Source organism: Pan paniscus, chromosome 11 (assembly GCF_029289425.2).
Source record: "Pan paniscus chromosome 11, NHGRI_mPanPan1-v2.0_pri, whole genome shotgun sequence".
Lineage (NCBI taxonomy): Eukaryota > Metazoa > Chordata > Mammalia > Primates > Hominidae > Pan > Pan paniscus.
Window position 1 is genome coordinate 117,820,223 of NC_073260.2, and position 17,087 is coordinate 117,837,309.

Below are 17,087 nucleotides of genomic sequence, written 5' to 3' on the forward strand. Positions count from 1 at the left end.
TGATTTTCAACTTTAGAAAAGCAACTGACTAAAGTCTGTTAATAAAAAGAAATAAGTCTTCGGTTTAAATTGTACTGTATTACCAAGTTTGCGGGATACTGTAAAGCTTATGTGAAAACTTTTCATAACACTGAAATTGGGAGAAAAAGGACCTAAAAAACCCGAACAACCGTGTAATCCGTTCCAAAACAAACTATGGGCGGGTTGCGCGGAGGCCAGCAAGGTAAGAAAACAAGCGATAATCGCAAAGCAGAGCCGACTGCTTCCTAATAAAAAATGGACCTTTAAAAATTAAAACCACTAGTTTTCAACCACAACACTTCGAAATGAGAATATTAGTCACCGTTGCCATAGAAACAGTAAAGCCAAGCTGCCCGGAATTTAAACATTTTTTTAAATACCGCAAACTTTCATGAAATGGGTGAAAATAGGGCAGAGTTTAGTGTGAACCTAAGTGGCCGGAACCTACTAGTAACTTTCACCGGGATAAAAGTGACTCTGCTTTTCTAACCTACATTTCCGAACAGTGCTTTATAAATCACCTCTCGGGGTTAGTTTATCAAGCGCAAAAAAAGTTTACCTTGTCTCTTCCGGAAGAAGGAACCTGACAAAACCCCTCCCGGTATCGCCCACAATCAGAGCCAGCCAGGGCAGGCTTGCACCGCGCAGCAAAGGGGGAGCCCAGCATCAAGTCCACGCGGAAAGCATCTGAATCCCGCCTGCTGGCTTTACTGGCGGAGCACGGAGGAAAACCCCAAGCTCCTGCCTACAGCCCCGGCCTGTCTGGCTCCCTCCTCCACGTCCCCACTCCACGCCACGTTCTGTGCCTGGCAGTCCACGCGCCCTAATCCAACTCGCATTTATTTAAGCACCCGCCGTCTACACCGCATCATGGTTCCTCCAGGCACTGCATGAAGAAATGGCCCCATGCCGGGGGAAAGAAACACCAAAAGGACGGCCGCGAGGGCTGAAGACGACCCCGAATGACGGGATGACTGCCTGCAACGGGTGGTCAGGAGAGGAGCTCCCACCCTCACCCCGCGGGTCGTGACACTCCCAGGGAAGGGAGGGCCCCGAGGGGTGCACCAGGCCCGGCCTTCCTGGAGTCCGCCACAGACCGACTGGGGGCGTTAAGAGGTCCGCATCCCAGGACCGCCCGAGCGCTCCTCTGCCCCAAGGAGGCGACCCCGACTCCGGATCCCGGGAAAACGGCGAGCGCGGGTACCGAACCTGGGTAAGGGCCGGAGCGGGCTGTCACCGGCCCCCGCATCCCTCCCCTGCGGCCGCGGCCGGCCGCTCCCTCCCCAGCGTGACAGTCGCTGCAGTCACGGACAGAGCGTCTCTGCCCCAGCGTCGCCGCTCGCCCGGACGCCCGCACCCCCGTGCCCCACGCGGAGGGGGGCACTGCCGGGAAGACCTCTCCGGACCCTCCCCCGGCCCTGGCCCCCGGACTCCGGAAAAGCGGTTACCTGGCGCGCGGGTTGGGGCGAGAGCACGACTCGGTGGAGGAGGAAGAGAAGAAGACAGTGGCCTCCGGCCCAGGGAGATTTGGGAAATTTGGGAGACTTGTTCCGCACTAGGTGACAGCTGTTCGCTGCGCACGCGCACAGGACCCCGGCCGCCCGATCACTGCGCCGCGCCTCACCCTCCCGTCGAGGGGGTGGGTGGGAGGCAGCGGCGAAGGCGCGCGCACCGCCGGCTCTCCCTGCGCGAGGGCGCGCGCGCCGTCACGTGACCGCTGGGGCCCGCACTTGGTGAGTCACGTGGGCTTACAAACAGCTTAAAGGTGCTCGGCACGCTCTTGCTTTGGGCTCAACTTCCGCGCTGTGGTTAACTTAGGCTTGCTGGCGCGCATCTTCTTGTCCTTTGGACACAGGCATATCCCATTCTTTCCGGAGGGGAAAGATACTCGCGTAGAAGGAGAAAACAGGTGCACAGAACCTTGCCCGGAAGCGCCTGCTGGGGTCCCGCAGGGCTGGACCTGATGTAGTCCACGCGCCACACGTCCTCCTGGGCGCCGACGCGCACCTATGGCGGCCTCCGACGCGCGGACGTCAGCGTGGCGTTACCGGGGTGGAGCCTCGGAATGTACTGGAGAGCCTGGCGAGGAAGTCGGGGCTCGCAGCTCTCCGGCGATGACAGCGCTGTGTTCCCGTTCTCCCTTCACCCGGTGGCCGGGACCACTCAGCCTCCTTCCCACAATGGGAGATCCCGAATAGGCGAAGAGTATCTTCGTGTCCCAACCCTTTAACAACTACCGCGCAGGAGCGTGTCAGCCTCTGGAAGCAAAACTGTCCGGTGTTGAGTCACCTACACCCAGCACGTCCCGCCCCGACCCGCCCAAGTGTGCTCTTAAGATAGGGAGGCACAAAGGTGACCCCAATAGGAATCCTGGGCTGGCGGTCCCTCAGAAACTAGAGTTGATAACAATTTGGCCAGAACTGAAGTGACTAGAAATGCAGGTGCCTCCAGCGTCTGAGACTAGATAAGTTAACTTCCTACAACTTGTTGCTTCTCCTCTGTAACTCCGCCTTCCGAGGTGTCGGAAGGAACCAACCAGACCTTAAGCCCCTGTACTGCCAAAGACAGATGGTTGAGCATCAGATGTTTTGCAAAGCTGAATGATTTTTTTTTTTAACTTTCTGCAGAGCTCCCAGCTGGGTCCCTTGTGGCGTTTTCTCTAACGTCTTAGCTAAGAAAGATTGGGCATATCTTCACACCAGTGAGCAAACTTGGGCTAATATGCTGAATTTTCTGTTACATTATACTGATAACAGAATTTTAAAAATATATCGACACCGCTTACCACGCGCTTGAACTCGTTTCTCACTGGGGTGAACATTGTGAGGACAGATGGAATGTGATTAATTGAGCTAAGGCTAACGGGATTATTGGGTCACCATATTTCTTTAGTTGTTAAAAACAAAGTTCCGCTACACACACAGACACACTCTTTTTTGAGACGGAGTCTTGCTGTGTCGCCCAGTTTGGAGTGCAGTGGCGCTATCTCGGCTTACTGCAACCTCCGCCTCACGGGTTCGAGAGATTCTCCTGCCTCAGCCTCCCGAGTAGCTGGGATTACAGTCGCCCGCCACCACGCCCAGCTAATTTTTGTATTTTCAGTAGAGACAGGGTTTCGCCATGTTGGCCAGGCTGGTCACAAACTCCTGACCTCAGGTGATCCGCCCGCCTCGGCCTCCCAAAGTGCTGGGATTACAGGCGTGAGCCACTTCACCCGGCCACACACAATTCTGAACTTGGCTAACGTATACTCAACTGGGAATTTTCCAAATGTGTGCATGTAACGTCAGGATCCCAACCATCCTTACAAGTAAATTGGATATGCTAAAATAATAAATATGCAACCTAACACTTACTTAGAACAGTAATGTGAGCTACACACTGTCTTAAGAGCTTCACATGTATTAATAAATACTTACAATAATTCAATGAATAGGTACTATTAATACCTCATTGTTACAGATGTGGAAACTGAAGCATAGCGGTTAAGAAATATGTCCACAATCAAGCAGCTAGGGTCTTTTGGAAGCCATATGCTATATTAGAAATCTTGTGCACCAGAATAAAAAATCTGGAAACCTGAAATCCATTTTCTTCAGAATTTGCAGATGCACAAATAACATTTCTTTACCATTGTGAATTAGAGTATGACTTTTTTTTAACCTGAAGAACTGAAGTGGATATACTAACCTTGCTAACTTCACTAAGCACTTTTTAATTTTAAGGAAGATAATGTAAAATGTCAAAACACTTCAAAAGCTGTAAAGCACTCTGTGAATCCATTAAGTGCTTCACAGTCTTGGAAACTGAAGAGAGCCTACTAGAAAATCAACTGGACTCATGGCACTGAGGGCAGTGTTGTGTCCCTAATGTATCAAAATACCTCCATATTGTGAATTATCGTGAAAACATTTTAGCCATATAGTAAATTTTTTTTTTAGATTCAATTGTTTAAATCCCAATTGCAATATATTAATGGAAGGCTATATGAACAATACATAGATTCCCCTTGAAGTTTATATGTAATGTGAACTAATGAACAGATCATCAGATCACCTCAGAGACAATACTTGTTTTTATTTTATTTTCTTTCTTTATTTGTTTTTTGAGACAGAGTCCTGCTCTGTTGCCCAGGCTGGAGTGCAGCGGCGCCATATCGGCTCACTGCAGCCTTGACCTCCCGGGTTCAAGCAATTCTCGTGCCTTGTGCCTCATTCTCCTGAGCAGCTGGCATTACAGGCATGTGCCATAATGCCCAGCTAATTTTTGCATTTTTTTTTAATTGAGACAGAGTCTCACTCTGTTGCCCAGGCTGGAGTGCAGTGGCGCGATCTCAGCTCACTGCAACCTCCGCCTCCTGGGTTCACGGCATTCTTCTGCCTCAGCCTCCCAAGTAGCTGGGACTACAGGCGCGTGCTACCACACCTGGCTAATTTTTTGTATTTTAAGTGGAGACGGGGTTTCACCGTGTTGGCCAGGATGGTCTTGATCTCCTGACCTTGTGATCCACCCACCTTGGCCTCCCAAAGTGCTGGGATTACAAGCGTGAGCCACCATGCCCGGCCTAATTTTTGTATTTTTTGTAGGCAGGGTTTCGCCACATTGGCCAGGCGGGTCTCAAACTCCTGAGCTCAAGTGATCTGCTGGCCTCCGCCTCCAAAAGTGCTGAGATTACAGACGTGAGCCACCATGCCTGGCCAATACTTGTAAGTTTCTTAAAATATATATAATGCAGCAAATTTATATGCTGCTTTTTTTTTTTTTTTTTTCACTTTGAGACAGGATCTTCACTCTGCTGCCCAGACTGGAGTGCAGTGGCACTATCACGGCTCAATACAGCCTCCACTTCTAGGATCATGCAGTCCTCCCACCTCAGCCTCCCATGTAGCTGGGACTACAAGCGCACACCACCACACCTGGCTAATTTGTTTATTTCTTTGTAGAGTCAGGGTCTCACTATGTTGCCCAGGCTAGTGTCAAACTCCTGGGCTCAAATGATCCTCCCGCCTCAGCCTCCCAAAGTGGTGAGAATACAGGAGTGAGCCACTGCCCTGGCTGCAAATTGATATACTTCTAAATAATAGTCTAATTTTGAATCTGTTGAAGTACACTACACTTTTTACAAATATAAATAATTGAGCTGGGCACAGTGGCTCATGCCTCTAATCTCAGCACATTGGGAGGCCAAGGTGGGCAGATCACCTAAGGTCACGAGTTCAAGACCAGACCGGATAATATGGTTAAACCCTGTCTCTACTAAAAATACAAAAATTAGCTGGGCATGGTGGCAGGTGCCTGTAATCCCAGCTACTCGGGAGGCTGAGGCATGAGAATCACTTGAATCCAGGAGGCAGAGGTTGCAGTGAGCTAAGATAGCACCACTGCACTCTAGCCTCGATGACAAGAGCAAAACTCCATCTCAGAAAAAAAAAAGAAAAAGAAAACAAAACAAAACAAATATACAGAATTGAATGAGGCTGGGCTCGGTAGCTCACGCCTATAATCCCAACACTTTGGGAGGCCGAGGCGGGCAGATCACCTGAGGTCAGGAGATCGAGACCATCCTGGCTAGCACGGTGAAACCCTGTCTCTACTAAAAATACAAAAAATTAGCCAGGCACAGTGGCAGGTGCCTGTAGTCCCAGCTAGTCCAGAGGCTGAGGCAGGAGAATGGCATGAACCCGGGAGGCGGAGCTTGCAGTGAGTCGAGGTCGTGCCACTGCACTCCAGCCTGGGTGACAGAGCAAGACTCCATCTCAAAAAAAAAAAAAAAAGAATTCAATGATAGTAATACTTAGTGTTTTTATTTACCTTTACCTTTATCAAATATGTATGTTATTTATACAGGAATAATGAGAGATGATTAGTCCATGAGGGCTCTGCCCTTATTAATGAATTAATGCCGTAACTGCAGGAATGGGTTCATCCTCTTCTCTCTTGTTCTTTGTCCTTCTGCCATGGGATAATGCAGCACAAAGTCCCTCACCTAATACAGCCCCTCAGTCTTGGACTTTCTAGCTTCTAGAACTGCGAGCCGATAAATTTCTGTTCATTATAAATTACCCAGTCTGCCAGGTGAGATGACTCATGCCTGTAATCCCAGCACTCTGGGAGGCTGAGGCAGGAGGATCACTTGAACCCAGGAGTTCAACACCAGCCTAGGCAACATAGCAAGACCCCATCTCAATTAAAAATAATAATAAAAATAAATTACCCAGTCCGTGGTATCCTATTATAGCACCACAAAATAGACCAAGACATGATAGATAAAAGATAGAAGTCAGTGTTTATAGATTTAATAATCATGGAACAAGTCCATTATTTCAGGTAAATGCCTGGTGTGCTTACTCTTAGGCCTGAGTTGGAAGACTTTCAGAAATAAGGGTGGAAGAAAAGTTTTAGATCCGTGAAATCCTTATCATTGGAAAGACAGTCCAAACTGACTAAGAAGAGGTAGAAGTTCTGCTCTAGGTGAGCTTATCATGGCCATTCCTGATAAGGATTAGGATTTGTGCCAGAGTCAACCAAACCATCCCTTGGGGTAGAAGGAGAGGAACTTCTTGAGATACTGATTAGTATTGTAGTTACATCAGAGCTCAGATCAAAAGCAGCTGCTATTTCTGACGCCTCAGTGGTCCCCTGGAACTAGGGTGAGGCATGGGTTTCAGTCCAAGCACACTTCTTCCATTAATCATCATAGAGTGCCTGGAATATCACAGGACATCTTTCATCACTGAGGGATAAAATGCTCCTCCACCTCAGGCATGAACTTAAAAGATCTCTTCATTGAGGAACACAGATATTTTATTGCTATTTTTATAAAGTCTCTGATTATAACAGGAAATAGAGCACTTGGCATATATAAATGAAATTCATATATTAGTTGGAAAGAGACCACAATATAACTTTTTGGAAGTTGCTTTAACAATCCCTGGTTTTAGGCTGAGTGCGGTGCTTACGTCTGTAATTCCAGGGAAGGCGAGGTGGACGGATTTCCTGAGGTCAGGAGTTTGAGATCAGCCTAACCAATATGGTGAAACTCCGTCTCTACTAAAAATACAAAATTAGCCAGGCATGGTGGCGCATGCCTGTAAACCCAGCTACTCAGGAGGCTGAGGCAGGAGAATCGCTTGAACCCAGGAGGCGGAGATTGCAGTAAGCCGAGATCATGCCATTGCATTCCAGCTTGGGCAACAAGAGCGAAACTCCACCGGAAAAAAAAAAAAATCCCTGGTTTTGAGAACGTTACCAATTTTTTGTTTTACCTGTTCCTCCTTAATTTTTAACTCAGGAATGTGACTTGCTTAATCTCTCCAGCAGTAGCTCCTTTGGTATCACAAACAAGGACCCAACTGTCACGGGCTTTCTTCTGCAGAACAAAATGTTGCCTTGTAAGATATTTTCACATTCTGTAGTTTACCTCAAATTTATCGAATTCGCTGATTTTAATATTTCCCTTTCTCCCTACCTAATTGCTCTGATTTTTCTTTTCTACTCAAATTCTTCCAGAAGGTATTCTGTCTGATCAATGAGCTCAATTTTCAGCCTGCAGCTTTATAATACATTTTCTAGGGGCCTTGAGCTGACTATTGTGAACAACTATCCTGTTCCATCTTCCTTAAGTGTTCTGATTATGCATAATTGAGATCTCATCACTCAGCTAAAGTTGTAAATGGCTTCTCTCTTCTTGAACTAATGTTAATATAGTTTGGGTCCTTGTCATATCCATTCCCTGTTGTGATAAATTGTAAAATGTAGCCACAAGATCTTCCCATGATCCTTTGCAATGTGACTTTGCCCTTCCTTCCATCAAAAGATCAGCTATATCCCCACCTGCTGAATCTAGGCTGATTATTATTATTATTATTAATTTTAAGACAGGATCTGGGTCTGTTACCCAGGCTGGAGCGCAGTGGTGCAGTCTTGGCTCACTGCAACCTCCACCTCCCAGGCTCAAGCCATCCTCCCACCTCAGCCTCCCTAGTAGATGGTACAACAGGTGTGCACCACCATGCCTGGCTAATTTTTGTATTTTTTGTAGAGACGGGGTTTCGCCATGTTGCTCAAGGTGGTCTCTAACTCATGAGCTCAAGCGATCCGCCAGCCTCAGCCTCCCAAAGTGCTGGGATTACAGGCGTGAGACACCATGCCCGGCCTAGGCTGATCTTTTGACTTGCTTTGATCAACAGAATGTGACAGAAGTGATGTGATAAGACTTCCAAAGCTAGACATTAGATACATTGCAGCTTCTGCTTTCACTCTCTTATGATACGGTCCTGAGACTGTCATGTAAGGAAGTTCTAGCTTACCAGAGAATGAGAGGTTTCATGAAAAAATAACCAAGGTACCCACCCAGTGGACTGCCAGCACCAGCTGCCAGATGGGTAAGTGAGGCCATCTTGACCTTCTAGCCCAACCACCTCCTACTGAATGCAGCCACAAGAGCAAGCCCAGGCAAAACCAGCAGATAACTGTCAGCTAACCCAGAGAATAGTAAAAAATGATAAACCACTGCTGCTCTAAACCATTACGTTTTGAGGTTATTTATTATGCAGTAATAGCAGCTAGAACTGCCTTCTCTGTCTTTCACTTTCTGACCTTGTTGAGCCCCTGGCTCTCCATTGACTAATCCAGATAATACAATTTCTTTTCTATTACTTTTCTCCTCAGTGTCAAACTTAAGAGAATTATTCATAACTTTAGCATCATCGTTTTTATAATCAAGAGTTTCTTTCCTCTCCTTTTGGAAACCTATGATGTACTTTCAGTTTTTCCTGAACTTGGTGTTTTGGCTATTCCAACTTCCTATAAGACAGAAGCTATGCTTCACTTTCGCTTCAAGTGCTTTTGCTTCGTGAAGAGCTTTTTTTTTTTTGAGACAGAGTCTCAATCTGCCACCCAGGCTGAAGTGCAATGACACAATCTCGGCTCACAGCAACTTCCACCTCCCAGGTTCAAGCAATTCTCCTGCCGTAGCCACCTGAGTAGCTGGGGCTACAGGTGCGTGCCACCATGCCCAGATAATTTTTGTATTTTTAGTAAAGATGGGGTTCCACCATATTGGTCAGGCTGGTCTCGAACTCCTGACCTCGTGATCCACCCACCTCAGCCTCCCAAAGTGCTGGGATTACAGATATGAGCCACCGTGCCCAGCCATGAAAAGCTGTCTTACCTCTAAGAAATTTTCTAAATTCTTGTTCATTATTTTAATATGAACTTAAACTTGTCTACAAATTGCCTTACATTTTCTTCTTGGCCTACACCACAGCAAGTACCTTTTCCTCTGGCTTTAGGTTACTCTTTTTTTTTTTTTTTTTTTTTTTTTTGAGAAGGAGTTTCACTATTGTTGCCCAGGCTGGAGTACAATGGCACAATCTTGGCTCACTGCAACCTCCGCCTCCCTGGTTCAAATGATTCTTGTGCCTCGGCCTCCCAAGTAGCTGCGATTACAGGCATGCACCACCACACCCGGCTAATTTTGTATTTTTAGTACAGACAGGGTTTCACCATGTTGGTCAGGCTGGCCTCGAACTCCTGACCTAAGGTGATCCTCCCACCTCAGCCTCCCAAAGTGCTGGGATTACAGGCATGAGCCACTGCGCCCAGCCAGGTTACCTTTTTTTAATTTTATTTTTTTATTTTTTTGAGACAGGCTCTCACTCTGTTGTCCAGGCTGAAATGCAGTGGTGCAATCATAGCTCATTGCAGCCTTGAATTCCTGGGCTCAAGCAATCCTCCCGCCACAGCCTCCCAAGTAGCTGGGACCACAGGCATGCACCACCATGTCTGGTTAATTTTTTTTAACTTATTTTTTGTAGAGATGGGGTCTCACTATATTGCCCACACTTAGATGACTTTATTAGTGTTACCTGATTTTATCCAGCCCCATCATGAGAAAGATACATGTAGTCCTATTTTGTTGGCTGTTCTCTTCAAATTAGTTATTAGCTCATGAAACTTCTATTGATATCCTGACACCTTTTTAAGGATTCCTGGCCAGGCTTGGTAGCTCAGGCCTGCAATCCCAGCACTTTGGGAGGCTGAGGTGAGTGAATCACCTGAGGTCGGGGGTTTGAAACCAGCCTGGCAAATATGGCGAAACCCCATTTCTACTAAAAATACAAAATTAGCCGGGCGTGGTGGTACATGCCTGTAATCCCAGCTACTTGGGATGCTGAGGCAGGAGAATTACTTGAACCTGGGAGGCAGAGGTTGCAGGAAGGCGAGATCGCGCCATTGCACTCCAGCCTGGGCAACAAGAGCAAAACTCCATTTCAAAAACAAAAATAATAATAATAAGGTTGCGAGTGTGCTCTTTGTGAAATTCCACCATGGCATACAGTGGCCAGGGCCAGAAAGTGCAGAAGGTTATGGTGCAGCCCATCAACCTCATCTTCAGATACTTACAAAATAGATCGCGGATTCAGGTGTGGCTCTATGAGCCAGTGAATATGCAGATAGAAGGCTGTATCATTGGTTTTGATGAGTATATGAACCTTGTATTAGATGATGCAGAAGAGATTCATTCTAAAACAAAGTCAAGAAAACAACTGGGTCGGATCATGCTAAAAGGAGATAATATTAATCTGCTACAAAGTGTCTCCAACTAGAAATGATCAATGAAGTGAGAAATTGTTGAGAAGGATACAGTTTGTTTGTAGATGTCCTTTGTCCAATATGAACATTTATTCATATTGTTTTGATTACACTTATGTTTTTACAAGATGGCAATAAATGCTGTGGGATTGTTTGTATTAAAACTAATAATACTAATAATAATAATAAATCTTTTTTTTTTTTTTTCTGAGACGGAGTTTCACTCTTATTGCCCAGGCTGGAGTGCAATGGCGCAATCTCAGCTCACCGCAACCTCCACCTCCCAGGTTCAAGCGATTCTCCTGCCTCAGCCTCCCTAGTAGCTGAGATTACAGGCATGTGCCACCACTCCTGGCTAATTTTGTATTTTTAGTAGAGACAGGGTTTCTCCATGTTGGTCAGGCTGGTCACAAACTCCCGACCTCAGGTGATCCACCTGCCTCGGCCTCCCAAAGTGCTGGGATTACAGGCGTGAGCCACCACGCCCAGCCAATTCCTGTTGTTTTTTTTTAATTGTTGTTGTTTTTTGTTTGTTATTTTTTTTTTTTGAGACCAAGTCTTGCTCTGTTACTCAGGCTGGAGTGCAGTAGTGCGATCTCTGCTCACTGCAACCTCTGCCTCCCGGATTAAAGTGATTCCCCTGCCTCAGCCTCCCTCATAGGCGCATGCCACCACACTCAGCTAATTTTTGTGGTTTTAGTGGAGGCAGGGTTTCACCATATTGCCCAGGCTGCTCTCGAACTCCTGGGCTCAAGTGAGCCACCGGCCTCGGCCTCCCAAAGTGCTGGGATTACAGGTGTGAGCCACAGCGCCCAGCCTCTGTTCTTTCCTAGAAAGAAATCCTCCACAGACTAAAGGGCAAATGCCAGTAAGGCAGTGATAGGGACGGCATTCCAGGGCACTCCCTCTAAATTCTGGATCAGAGCGGGCTGCTCAAGCAGCAAAGGCCCTGCTCTAAGTTGTGCAGGCAAAGATTTTCTGGAGCAGTGGTTCTCAAAATTTGTTCCAGAAACTGGCAAGGTTAAAACTATTTTTATAATAATACTATGACATTATCTGACTTTTCCGTTCCCATTCACTCAGGAGCATACAGTGGATTGTTTCCAGAAAACTCCTTTGCCCTGAAAGCTAAGATAATGTGTATTTCTATATTCTTTTTTTTTTTTTTTTTTTTCTTTTTGAGTCGCCCTGTCATCCACGTTGGAGTGCAGTGGCGCAATCTCGGCTCACTGCAATCTCTGCCTCCTGAGTTCACACTATTCTCCTGCCTCAGCCTCCGGAGTAGCTGGGACTACAGGCGCCCACCACCACGCCCAGCTAATTTTTATGTATTTTTAGTAGAGACGGGGTTTCACCGTATTAGCCAGGATGGTCTCGATCTCCTCACCTCGCGATCCGCCCCTCTCGGCCTCCCAAAGTGCTGGGATTACAGGCTGGAGCCACAGTGCCCGGCCATCTATATTCTTGTGTCTTAAATTGTTCTCAGGTTTTTTGTTTGTTTGTTTGGTTGGTTGGTTTGGTTTTTTGGAGACAGAGTCTTGCTCTATCACCCGGGCTGAAGTGAGGTGGAGTGATCTTGGCTCATGGCAGCCCCAACTCCCTGGGCTCAAGCAATCCTCCCACCTCAGACTCCTGAATAGTTGGAACCGGAAGTGTGCACCACCACACCTGACTAATTTTTTTCTTTTTTCTTTTTTCTTTTTTTTTTGAGACGGAGTCTAGCTGTGTGGCCCAGGCTGGAGTTCAGTGGCAATCTTGGCTCACTGCAAGCTCCGCCTCCCGGATTCACGCCATTCTCCTGACTCAGCCTCCCGAGTAGCTGGGACTACAGGCGCCTGCCACCACGCCCGGCTAATTTTTTGTATTTTTAGTAGAGACGGTTTCACCGTGTTAGCCAGGATGGTCTCGATCTCTTGACCTCGTGATCCACCCACCTCTGCCTCCCAAAGTGCTGGGATTACAGGCATGAGCCACCGCGCCTGGCCTGTTTTTTTCTTAGAGACGAGGTTTTGCCATGTTGCCCAGGCTAGTCTGGAACTCCTGGGCTCAAGCAATCCTCCCACCTTGGTGTCCCAAAGTGCTGGGATTTCGGGCGTGAGGCACCACACTTGGCCTAAACTTTTCTGTTTTAAAATACAAAATGGGCCGGGCGCGGTGGCTCACGCCTGTAATCCCAGCACTTTGGGAAGCTAAGGCGGGCGGATCACCTGAGGTCAGGAGATCCAGACCATCCTGGCTAACACGGTGAAACACTGTCTCTACTAAAAATACAAAAATTAGCCGGGCGTTGTGGCGGGCGCCTGTAGTCCCAGCTACTCGGGAGGCTGAGGCAGGAGAATGGCGTGAACCCGAGAGGCAGAGCTTGCAGTGAGCCGAGATCGCACCACTGCACTCCAGCCTGGGCGACAGAGCAAGACTCGGTCTCCAAAAAAAAAAAAAAAAAATATATATATATATATATATATATATAATGGCTGGCTGGGCACAGTGGCTCACATCTGTAATCCCAGCACTCTGGGAGACCGAGGTGGGCAGATCACTTGAGGTCGGGAGTGTGAGACCAGCCTGGTTAACATAGTGAAACCCCGTCTCTACTAAAATACAAAAAGTATGTTGGGCAAGGTGGCTCATGCCTGTAATCCCAGCACTTTGGGAGGCTGAGGCGGGCGGATCACCTGAGGTTGGGGGTTCAAGACCAGCCTGACCAACATGGTGAAACCCCGTCCGTACTAAAAACACATTAGCCAGGTATGGTGGCACATGCCTGTAATCCCAGCTACTCAGGAGGCTGAGGCGGGAGAATCACTTGAACCCGTGAGGCAGAGGTTGCAGTGAGCTGAGATCACACCATTGCACTCCAGCCTGGGCAACAATAGCAAAACTCCACCTCAAAAAATAAAATAAAATACAAAAAGGAGCCAGGCATGGTGGCATGCGCTAGTCCCAGCTACTGGGGAGGCTGAGGCAGGAGAATCTCTTGAACCCGTGAGGCAAAGGTTGCAGTGAGCCAAGATCACGCCACTGCACCCCAGCTAGGGCAACAGAGTGAGAATCCGTCTCAAAAAAATAAAATAAAATATAATGTAATGTAACATAATACAATATAGTATGGCAATTTTTTTTTTTTTTTTTTGGAGACAGGACCACATTCTCTTGCGCAGAGGTGCCATCTCAGCTCCTCTGTGATCCTGAGCTACAGCGATCCTCCAGCCTCAGCCTCCCAAGTAGCTGGGACTACAGGCACACAACAGCACACCAGCGAATTTTTTATTTTTTGTAGAGACAGGGTCTCACTATGTTGCCCAGGCTGGTCATGAACCACTGTGCTCAAGCGATCTTCCTGCCTTGGCCTCCCAAAGTGCTGGGATTATAGGTGCGAGCCATCATCCCTGGCCTAAATTTTTCTCACTTTTAAAATATAACAAATACTGATGGAAATACCCATGAAGACAATTTTCAACATTAAGAAGGTTTGAGACCAGAAAGTTTGAGAACTGTAGATTGGAGGGAACATTATCATAACAAAGATCAAATTTTCCCTGACTCTCAATCCTGAGATGCTCCTTTGACTCTAAGGCCCTCCTTGAGGGTCCCTCTCCTTCCTTGGGATGTTTGACCCAGAAAATGGGGTCAAAAACTGCTGCCGCAAACATCTCCAGTGCCACTACCCAAGGTCTGGGGAGACCCATTGGGTCAAAGGTGAAAGGACAGGGAAGGAGAGGGAGCAGGAGTTGGAGGAGGAGGAATAGGAGGAGGAAGAGGGCTGGCCGTGCACCTCCATCCCATATATCTGCTGGAGGCATGTTTCTGCAGGGTATTAGCCCCACCTAGCTCTCTCAGTGCCCCAGGTATCCCCTGCCCTCCCCACCCCCCCTCCCCTTGCCCTGGTGCCTTCTGCAGTCCCTCTCCCTCTCAGCATCCCAAGGACTCTTCTGCTTCCCCACAACCCTGGAGCACACCACTCCTGGAGTCTGTGTGCCCAAACCTCCAACAAGGACAATAAAGACAGCCTTACCTGGCAGAAATTAAGCTGTTGGCTGAGGGTGGCAGCTCATGCCTGTAATCCTAGTACATTGGGAGGCCAAGAAGGAGGATTGCTTGAGGCCAGGAATTCAAGACCAATCTGACCAACATAGTAGACCCTGTCTCTATTATAAATATTTTTAAAAATTAAGCTGTTACTAGTTTTTTCTTTTTCTTTTTTTTTTTTTTTTTTTTTTTCTCATTTAACTTTTTTAATGGGTCTCAAAATTCTGTGACAAATTTTTGGTCAAGTTGTTTCCATTAAAAAGTACTGATTTTAAAAACTAATAACTTAAAACTGCCACACGCAAAAAAGAAAACCAAAGTGGTCCACAAAACATTCTCCTTTCCTTCTGAAGGTTTTACGATGCATTGTTATCATTAACCAGTCTTTTACTACTAAACTTAAATGGCCAATTGAAACAAACAGTTCTGAGACCGTTCTTCCACCACTGATTAACAGTGGGGTGGCAGGTATTAGGGATAATATTCATTTAGCCTTCTGAGCTTTCTGGGCAGACTTGGTGACCTTGCCAGCTCCAGCAGCCTTCTTGTCCACTGCTTTGATGACACCCACCGCAACTGTCTGTCTCATATCACGAACAGCAAAGCGACCCAAAGGTGGATAGTCTGAGAAGCTCTCAACACACATGGGCTTGCCAGGAACCATATCAACAATGGCAGCATCACCAGACTTCAAGAATTTAGGGCCATCTTCCAGCTTTTTACCAGAACGGCGATCAATCTTTTCCTTCAGCTCAGCAAACTTGCATGCAATGTGAGCCGTGTGGCAATCCAATACAGGGGCATAGCCGGCGCTTATTTGGCCTGGATGGTTCAGGATAATCACCTGAGCAGTGAAGCCAGCTGCTTCCATTGGTGGGTCATTTTTGCTGTCACCAGCAACGTTGCCACGACGAACATCCTTGACAGACACATTCTTGACATTGAAGCCCACATTGTCCCCAGGAAGAGCTTCACTCAAAGCTTCATGGTGCATTTCGACAGATTTTACTTCCGTTGTAACGTTGACTGGAGCAAAGGTGACCACCATACCGGGTTTGAGAACACCAGTCTCCACTCGGCCAACAGGAACAGTACCAATACCACCAATTTTGTAGACATCCTGGAGAGGCAGGCGCAAGGGCTTGTCAGTTGGACGAGTTGGTGGTAGGATGCAGTCCAGAGCCTCAAGCAGCGTGGTTCCACTGGCACTGCCATCCTTACGGGTGACTTTCCATCCCTTGAACCAAGGCATGTTAGCACTTGGCTCCAGCATGTTGTCACCATTCCAACCAGAAATTGGCACAAATGCTACTGTGTCGGGGTTGTAGCCAATTTTCTTAATGTAAGTGCTGACTTCCTTAACAATTTCCTCATATCTCTTCTGGCTGTAGGGTGGCTCAGTGGAATCCATTTTGTTAACACCGACAATTAGTTGTTTCACACCCAGTGTGTAAGCCAGAAGGGCATGCTCTCGGGTCTGCCCATTCTTGGAGATACCAGCTTCAAATTCACCAACACCAGCAGCAACAATCAGGACAGCACAGTCAGCCTGAGATGTCCCTGTAATCATGTTTTTGATGAAGTCTCTGTGTCCTGGGGCATCAATGATAGTCACATAGTACTTGCTGGTCTCAAATTTCCACAAGGAGATATCAATGGTGATACCACGTTCACGCTCAGCTTTCAGTTTATCCAAGACCCAGGCATACTTGAAGGAGCCCTTTCCCATCTCAGCAGCCTCCTTCTCAAATTTTTCAATGGTTCTTTTGTCGATGCCACCGCATTTATAGATCAGATGGCCAGTAGTGGTGGACTTGCCCGAATCTACGTGTCCAATGACGACAATGTTGATATGAGTCTTTTCCTTTCCCATTTTGGCTTTTAGGGGTAGTTTTCACGACACCTGTGTTCTGGCGGCAAACCCGTTGCGAAAAAGCCTTTTTCTTTTTTTTTGAGATGAAGTCTCACTTTGTTGCCACACTGGAGGGCAGTGGTGCGATCTCAGCTCACTGCAACCTCCGCCTCCCAGGTTCAAGCAATTCTCCTGCCTCAGCCTCTTGAGTAGCTGGGATTGCAGGCGCAGGCCACCATGCCCAGCTAATTCTTGTAGTTTTTAGTAGAGATGCGGTTTCACCATGTTAGCCAGGATGGTCTCAATCTCTTAACCTCGTGATCTGCCCGTCTCAGCCTCCCAAAGTGCTGGGATTACAGGCATGAGCCACTGTGCCAGGCAGCTGTTGCTAGTTTTTTAAGGAGATCACATGTGAATTAGATCCTGAGTTCTCCTGTGTTTGGAAATAATTTTTTTCCAAACGCTGTTGCTATTGAGGCTCCAGAAGTCAGTCTGCCTCCCCACCCACCCCACCCCTTAGAGGTAACAAAGTGTTGTTATCTGGATGAAGCTGATTTTTTACATAGAACTGGAGAGGGGCCGGATATGG

The 17,087-nt window shown here is 47.3% G+C and overlaps 3 protein-coding genes across 6 annotated transcripts in view; 1 reads left to right on the top strand and 2 right to left on the bottom strand.

Annotated features, from left to right (window-relative positions):
• KDM4C (lysine demethylase 4C) overlaps positions 1 to 1,604 on the bottom strand; it is a 410,581-nt gene extending 408,977 nt beyond the window's left edge. For all 4 annotated transcript variants that reach the window (XR_008619779.2, XM_003823391.6, XM_008977026.5 and 1 more), the window contains exon 1: positions 1,470 to 1,604. The gene's annotated coding sequence lies outside the window, so the exon portion shown is untranslated. The remainder of the gene's footprint in view (positions 1 to 1,469) is intronic.
• Positions 1,605 to 10,269: 8,665 nt separating this feature from the next.
• Positions 10,270 to 13,931, top strand: LOC106635093 (small nuclear ribonucleoprotein E-like). Its single transcript, XM_055092173.2, has one exon. It carries the CDS (start codon positions 10,353 to 10,355, stop codon positions 10,629 to 10,631), a length of 279 nt encoding a protein of 92 aa, XP_054948148.1. The 5' UTR covers positions 10,270 to 10,352; the 3' UTR covers positions 10,632 to 13,931.
• Positions 13,932 to 14,842: 911 nt separating this feature from the next.
• LOC117981631 (elongation factor 1-alpha 1) lies at positions 14,843 to 16,579 on the bottom strand. Its single transcript, XM_034967125.3, has one exon. The coding sequence runs from the start codon at positions 16,517 to 16,519 to the stop codon at positions 15,131 to 15,133; it is 1,389 nt and encodes a 462-aa protein (XP_034823016.2). The 5' UTR covers positions 16,520 to 16,579; the 3' UTR covers positions 14,843 to 15,130.
• Positions 16,580 to 17,087: the final 508 nt, after the last annotated feature.